The sequence below is a fragment of the Plasmopara halstedii genome, assembly GCF_900000015.1.
Source record: "Plasmopara halstedii genome assembly, contig: Scaffold_323, whole genome shotgun sequence".
NCBI lineage: Eukaryota > Oomycota > Peronosporomycetes > Peronosporales > Peronosporaceae > Plasmopara > Plasmopara halstedii.
This window is the reverse complement of record NW_020187244.1, coordinates 551,087-558,636: the sequence shown is the minus strand read 5'-3', so window position 1 is coordinate 558,636 and position 7,550 is coordinate 551,087. Positions and strand designations below refer to the sequence as shown.

The window sequence follows — 7,550 nt, the reverse complement described above, 5'->3', positions numbered from 1 at the left end:
CTATTAGTGGAGGTACTTCAGTATCGGCTACTTCATTAACTGGAACATTACAAACTGCGGCTCAACCAAATATTACATCTACTGGAAATTTAACATTACCATCTTCATTAACTATTACAAATGGATCTATTCCAATATCAGTATCAAATACTGCATCAACATCTAATTATCAAGTTAGAATTGATAGTGTTAGTGGTAATATTGATTTACGTAATAATAATTCATCTAATAGTACATTATTAGCATTAGTAGCTAATGGAAGTCGCCAACTAACTTGTATAAATAACGCAAATTTAGTTAATTTACCTAATCACAATGGAAGTACGGCTGGATTACAATTAGGTGGTACATTAGTTACAGCAACAGCAACTGAATTAAACTATGTTGATACTACCCCTGGCGCGGTTGAAGTTAGTAAAGCTTTAGTAGTTGATTCAAATCGAAATTTAACTAATCTTGGTAAAGTTAACTTTACATCATCAGACGCTACTCAACCTACAGGTACTACTGTTGCAAGCGCTTTTGGTTTAAATATTTTATCCACAGTAAATACTAATGGTCAGTATAATGCTGCGGCAATTGCATTCTTAAATGCAGCAAGTGATGCAATACCCCATGGAGTAATATTATCTCAACGGACTGCGGCAGCTGCTGGTGACTTAGTATTTTTAACAAGATCAGCTACTAATAATTTAAGTGAAACATGTAGAATGTTATCAACTGGAGCATTTGCAGTTAATGCTACTGCAGTTGCTGCTATAAGCTGTATTGGATCAGCAAATTATGTTGATGGTTCCTACCAGAAAGTATTAGATTTGCAATCAAACAATGTTTCACCAATAGATTTTTGTATTGAGATCAACTCAGGAACAAACGCAACAAGTACAAATGCTACTTGGATGGGCAATTTGACTAATAATGACTTGCGATTCGGAGTCAATAACTCAACTAAGATGATTCTTGACACAAATGGGCGTTTAGGAGTTGGAACAACATCACCGAGTACTACTTTGCATGTTAGTGGAACTGTTTCTAATACATTTAACGTTGGGGGATCTTTATATTCTACTGGGACATCTACAGCATACACTACAAGTCAATTGGGCCCCGTTACGGTAAGCGTCGCTGCTATGTTTGGTGGTCCGATTCAGTGTTCATCGATTTATTGTACATCGGATCGGAGATGTAAGGACATTATCGACCACGTAGAGACTGATTATTGCGATAAATTCTATGATCTAAACGTTTATGAATACAAATACAAAGGGTCAGATGAAACAATTCCAAAAATTGGTTTCATTAGTCAAGATTTGTATGCAGCTGGATACATAAATTTACTATCAATGACACCGAATGAAAACTTGAAGAAAGTGAATGAAGATGACATTGAAGGATATCAGATGAACATCGATTATAGTAAAATTACAGCGATCAACTTCTGTATGATAAAAAAATTACTCAATCGTGTGAAGCAACTTGAGATGGAGCTGAAGCATAATTGAGCGACGCTCAAGAGCCCTTGGCTCGATTTTTTTGCCGGCTGACTGGTATGAAGACCAGACGAATTCGTTCGTCGGGCAAAGGCCCTTCGAACTTCGTTCGGACCAATCTACTCATATTCAACCACTTCACCGGTTAAACGATCAATAGACATAGAACGACCGTATACGACGAGAATTAGACAATTCATTCCTTGACTGCAAGTATTGGTGCCGGAGACAAGGATAGATTGAGGCACATCTGGATTCGTTAATCGAGAGCAGTCTGCAATTAGAACACGCTGACCAACATCCCATTTGTAGGAATCAAATAAGCCATTGCTAATCTCATGCGATAGAGCTCCATTAATAGCTCCGAGCTTCTTGACTTCGTCTTGGAACGATTCAAACGAGTAATCATGCGTTTTGTTGAATACATTTTCATTGCCAACCATTACTTGAAAATTGCGAATGCTTGCTCCTGGCTGACAAGTCCATGGAGCACTGTCAAACGGGGATTGGAATTGTTCAATATTCGTTGCGCTTACGAAATGACCACTGCTTGTTTCACTGAATGGAATCAGAGCAATGTATTTGATATTTTTTAAGCTTGAAGATAATTGAAAGCTAAACGGAGCGTTTTGCTGAGAGTTTTGTTGACCAGTACCTGCTTTTGATTTGAAATACTGTGCGTAGCAATCGAGGTAATTGACTTTCTTAACAGGTTTAGCAACAATTTGACTTTGATTAGCGATATCGTAGAAAGGAATATATAGACGAGTCGTTGTAAATGGGAAGATTTGACCAGAAGTAGAGATCTGTGTAATGTTGTTAGACATAACGCCGAAAGCTACTCGAAGTGAGCCAGCTCCACCAGTTGTAAGTTTTCCTGCATTTGGATTACCTGGGGCCGCACTTGATACCATTACTGGAACCGTCGAGCAACCGTTTAGGGAGAGAGAGGATAAGCTCATTAAATCACCAGTTGCAGTTGTGATATCAACAAAGCCGGTATTGAACGTCATCGTTAATTTGATTTGAGGGTTCGCAACAAGATCCAATTCTTTAAAGATGGGATGGAGATCAACTAAACGAATCTTTAACATATAATACCACGTACCAGCAACCCCTCCTGCGGTAGTAACGCCAGCTACGTATCCACCAGTACCTTGTTGCTGAATTTTAGAAAGAATTGCGCCACTTCGCGTTGTCGGCCAACCAAGAGGGTTTGTTGCTGTAATCGTTGCTCCAGTGGCATCAGAGGTACCAATTTGTTGTGGATTCCAAATTAGACGCTGAATTAGTCCGTTATTAAGAGCGGGAGTTGTTTCTGGAATTAAACCAGTAGCTACAGTCGTGGCAGCATTAACTGAGTTATTCACAAAACCATCTCCTTGTGTTGAAGCGGTAGGATTGCTACTACTTTGTGGGAAATTCAGACTAACTACATCATCTGGAGCAAGATAGCAGTCTGCACCGTTCTATAATAAATCATCATCACACCATTCAGTTTGAGCTCGTAAATTGTTCCAATAATTTTTATAGTCATTGCTCGTAATGACACTTTTACCGTTAATTTCAACCGCTAATTTATCTAAAATGTTCCATACACCAGCCTTTAATCCTACCGCAAAACGATTTAGAGTACCATTAAGAGCAGAGGCAGACGTATTTTTAACCGTTACTACATAAGGAACGACTACATATGCATCTCGAAGACTGCCATAGCCAGTCGAGCCATTTAGTTGGGAAGTCGCATTAATGATGACAGTTCCCGATTGATACGAACCGTTGTTGTCATCAACGACATTTACAACACGCTTGTCTTTGCTAACACTGACAACTGGATCCGGATTAGTTGTTGAATCGAATAAAAACGAATCTGCTAATTGGGTGCTATCACTCATAATTGAAATTGAATGTTACTGCCTTTTATATTATGATTAGCTATATATAAGCATCACATAATGATTTTAAAATTAAATAAATTTGGTGAATCGACTGCTAATGAACTACAAGAGCTCGCAAATCAGCTGAACATTCATATTGATGGGATAATAGATTTTAGAAACATTAGAGCTCCCCTAGGATATGGAAGCTATATTATACTACTTCGATTAGACTCAGGTGTAGGCCATTGGGTTTGTGTGTGCAACAATGAATACTTTGATTCGATGGGTTTGGGGCCTCCAAGAATTCTGGGTGATATGAAATGTAATAATAAACAGTTTCAAGGGACCTATGATAATTATTGTGGTTTATGGAGTCTGTTGTATCTTTATAGCAAACAACACAATCAACCTGACATATTCAGAAATTTTTACGACTTGAATACAGAAGTTTCGCGTCGTTAATATAGAGCGGGGCTTAGAGAACTTGTTCGAAAAGCCCTGTGACTTTTCGAACTTCGTTCTAATAATTATGAATAGAATCAGACGATACAGAGGAAGCGGAGTTAATGAAGTTGCTCCAAAAGATGATCATAGAATCGATGCAATAATGAAAGAATTGGAGTATCTTCGCTCTGAATTAGCTCAAAAAAAGGTTGAAACATCCATTTCAAAATACTTTAATGAAGAGATATTTACAAAAGATAGAGAAGCTTTACTCAAAGATGGATTTGTTAGTAAAGGAGACTATCTCGAAATCCCATTAACAATACTGAATGCTAGATACAAACAGTGGTGCATCGATACTGGACATAATCGTATGTTGCGTAAAGCGATCATTGAGAACATTCGAAACGATAAAGTCGATGGAGTTGTGTTCAAATATTATGATGGATACGACAAAATACGTGTTTTCCCGCATTAGTGTGCTTTTCCTTTATAAACTGACACTTGTTGATATTTGCACTAATTAAATCAATTACTTTACAAAGCTGTATTATGTCAGATGTTGAATGCTTTTCTATTTTGGGGTCGGTCTGACAACTGCTCGAACTTGTTCGACGGTCAAAGACCTTTCGAACTTCGTTCGGATACTCATATAAATCACTCGTTATTTTGGTATCAACCGGTTCATGTAGTTCAATATCGTCAACATAACCAGTATCATCGGTATCGGATAGATACGTAATATCCATGCTTTTTGTGTACATATATTTTGTTGTTCAATCACCCAAATGGGTAATGTCAAAAACCCAACGTTGGGTTGCACCATTTGATTGGCTGAAATACGAATAGAGAGAACGTCCCTCACCGCAGAAAGCAATTGAAAACATGAAGCTGGTGTGCGCGTTGGTTGGTGTGGAGGGAAACGCCTTCTCCGTGAAGATCGATGCGAGCGAGTTGGTGGATGACTTGAAGGACGCTATCAAGGCGAAGAAGGAGAACGATCTCAAGGCGATCGATGCGGACAAGCTGCAGCTGTTCCTCGCCAAGAAGGGCGACGGTACGTGGTTGGATCGAGATGGCGCGGAAGTTGTGACGCTCGATGAACATGGACACCCGGAAGGCTTTACGCACATGGATCCGTTGTTGTGGATCAAGAACCCGAAGAACTTTGGAGACAACTTTGAGCCAAACGAAGGGGAAATCCACGTGTTGGTGGTGGTTCCGTCGCATGACGTCGGTGGAAAGCGTGTTCGAGTAGATGAATGGTTCGTCGACGAAGCATTTTCCGTCCAAAAGAAGAAACGAAAACTGGACGAGGACGAAACTGACCAATTCACAAGGTATTTCAAGATGGCTGGGTTTCCACCGTTGGCACATCCGATGGAGAAGTACACGAAGATTGTGGAAAGAGATGCATATGCTGTGATTTTTGCAGAGCTAATGCGCAAGGTGAAGTTGTGCTTCGAAGCCAAATCAGGCGCCAACATGGTCGTGACGGGAAATCCAGGCACAGGGAAGAGTCGTTTCTACCTCTATTGCATCTTTCAACTTCTATTGGGACATCAAGAGGAACTGGAGGAGCTGTCTTCATTTGATTTGGTGTTGAATTTCGATCATTTTTATCACAAGTACGATGCTTCAACAAGCGAGTTTCTTGCGTTGAATGAAGAGGAAGTTCGCACGCTGAGCCAGCAACAACGTGTCCTTCGGCTGATCGAAGGAAGATCATCGCAACTCACTGGATGGAAAGGAGTGTCGATTCTATTTGCTTCCCCGGGACTGGATGGCATGAACGATTACGCAAAAGTCGACTCGTTCACGTATATCTTGCCAGTGTGGAGTTTGGAAGAGCTTCAAGATTACAACTCACTGCTTGATGATGGTTTCAAACTAGCAGAAGACGTTTTGATCTCGAGATACGACAAGTTTGGTGGTATTCCAAGATTCATTTTCACTGTTACGGAGCTTGAGAACGACGAAGAACTGACGAAGGCTATCGCCACATTCAGTGCGTTGGATATCATTTCCTATGCCAAGAACAATCATGCTGTGAGAGACGGAAACTACAGCCACCGCATCCTCGAGATGGTACCCGGCAGAGTGGATTTTCGAGCGAAGTTCCATCTGGATTTTTTGTCCAAGTACATCGCCGAAAGAATCGTTGCCAAAGTGGATGAAGACAGTCTACAACGAGTATCAGAATTCGCAATTGCACACGCCAATGATGACTCAGGAAGTACATCCGTCGTTCGAGGCAAGATATACGAGATGCTCTGCCACAGATGGTTCAATCTACACAAACAAGGACGCGTACAGCTCCGTTCGCTGTGCTCGAAGGAGCGCGTGGAGTTGATCGTTCCGGAAAGCATGCCAATGGTACGGTTCTCCACTCTCGACGAGATTCGTGAAGTTCCTCGTTGCTTGACGTACTACCAGCCGACGTCAAGAACATTCGGTGCGTTGGATGCATTCATCTTGGATGGCAAGAACACCAGATGCTATGGCTTGCAGATGACCCTCAACCTGGATCATGGAATCAAAGCTGCACCATTGAGTAGCTTTTTGCTCTGGCTGAACGGTATTGGCGTCCCCACGTATCAGCTCTACTTTGGTTTCGTGGTTCCAAGCAACTTGGCGCCCCACTATCGGAAACAAACGATCAGAACCAAGACCAATGAAGTTCACCAGAGACCAGGAACGTTGGCGAGTGTGAAGCAGTATGTTATTGCATTAGACGTGTTTGTTGAGAACATTTAAAGGGGTGTACAAGCTACAGAGGATATAGAGGAAGCAAAGTTGTTCCTGTGTCCTTGCACTGTGTCTTCGAGACACTATCGATAGTGTTGATAAGACAGAAATGATTCTCTCTGATAGCCTGTCTAAACCGATAGTGTCGAAATGGTAGCGATTTGCCTCCTCTCCTAAGCTACTTCTTGAACAATGTATTCATTCCCCAATGTTTGTTGGTTCTGATCACCTCTATGATCTGATAACCTGCAGAACCGCGACAAGGACTCGACAGAAGTTATAGCTAAAAAAAGGTTCCAGTTTCAGATGATGGAGGTTAAGACAAAAAAAATTGATTCTTTTTTAATTCTGTGTTGTAAATTCGTTCAGGTTTTCTTTCAATGATGGGCATTTATTCTTGATATATTCATTTTTACACATCCAATTGAAATATTGGGTATCGTTTTCAACAATCCACTTTACGGATTTGTTCTTATGTTTGCCCCACCGCATGATATAACTATTTGGAACTTACCTTGTAAAAAGAGTTTGATATCCGATTCTTCGGATTGTTGATTGTATAACCATCGACAGTATGACGCATCTTGATCATATACTTCCTCAAGAGCCTTTCCCTTGTATTTTCCGAACTCTAAAATAACGGACATTTTTATGTGTAGTGTATGGTGTATCCCTATATACTACTTACTAATTTTACTTCAGAATAAAAAATAATTAATGAAGTCGCGAAATATATTACTTTAAATCAGAAGTGATTCTTTATAGAGAGTTCATATATTGGTTTGATAAATTCTTTTCCACTAAGATAATCCTTACCATAAATACACTTCTTATCAAAGTAAAATGTGCCAGTATCAGCATCAAACATATATTTAACGTTCAGTTTTTCACACAAATCTATCAATCTACGACCGATGCATAGCATATTACATTTAATTACTGTATCAAACATCTTATATACTATTTTGCTTTTATACCTTATAGAAAG

At 40.0% G+C, this 7,550-nt stretch overlaps 4 protein-coding genes across 4 annotated transcripts in view; 3 read left to right on the top strand and 1 right to left on the bottom strand.

Annotated features, from left to right (window-relative positions):
- The window catches only part of PHALS_08613 (CRN-like protein), a gene marked incomplete at both ends in the record, with an annotated part of 1,866 nt that extends 364 nt beyond the window's left edge, over positions 1–1,502 (top strand). The window contains one exon of the mRNA XM_024723995.1: positions 1–1,502. This exon is cut by the window's left edge and continues 364 nt beyond it. Coding sequence (XP_024574916.1) covers positions 1–1,502 — 1,502 coding nt within the window.
- Positions 1,503–1,609: 107 nt separating this feature from the next.
- PHALS_08612 (uncharacterized protein) lies at positions 1,610–3,385 on the bottom strand (the record flags this gene model as incomplete). Its single annotated transcript, XM_024723994.1, has 2 exons — positions 1,610–2,959; positions 3,107–3,385. 2 exons carry the CDS (start codon positions 3,383–3,385, stop codon positions 1,610–1,612), a joined length of 1,629 nt encoding a protein of 542 aa, XP_024574915.1.
- A 592-nt stretch (positions 3,386–3,977) lies between these two features.
- PHALS_08611 (uncharacterized protein) lies at positions 3,978–4,292 on the top strand (the record flags this gene model as incomplete). Its single annotated transcript, XM_024723993.1, has 1 exon — positions 3,978–4,292. The coding sequence occupies one exon, from the start codon at positions 3,978–3,980 to the stop codon at positions 4,290–4,292; it is 315 nt and encodes a 104-aa protein (XP_024574914.1).
- Positions 4,293–4,699: 407 nt separating this feature from the next.
- On the top strand, positions 4,700–6,571 carry PHALS_08610 (CRN-like protein; the record flags this gene model as incomplete). Its single annotated transcript, XM_024723991.1, has 1 exon — positions 4,700–6,571. The coding sequence occupies one exon, from the start codon at positions 4,700–4,702 to the stop codon at positions 6,569–6,571; it is 1,872 nt and encodes a 623-aa protein (XP_024574913.1).
- Between the last annotated feature and the right edge of the window lie 979 nt (positions 6,572–7,550).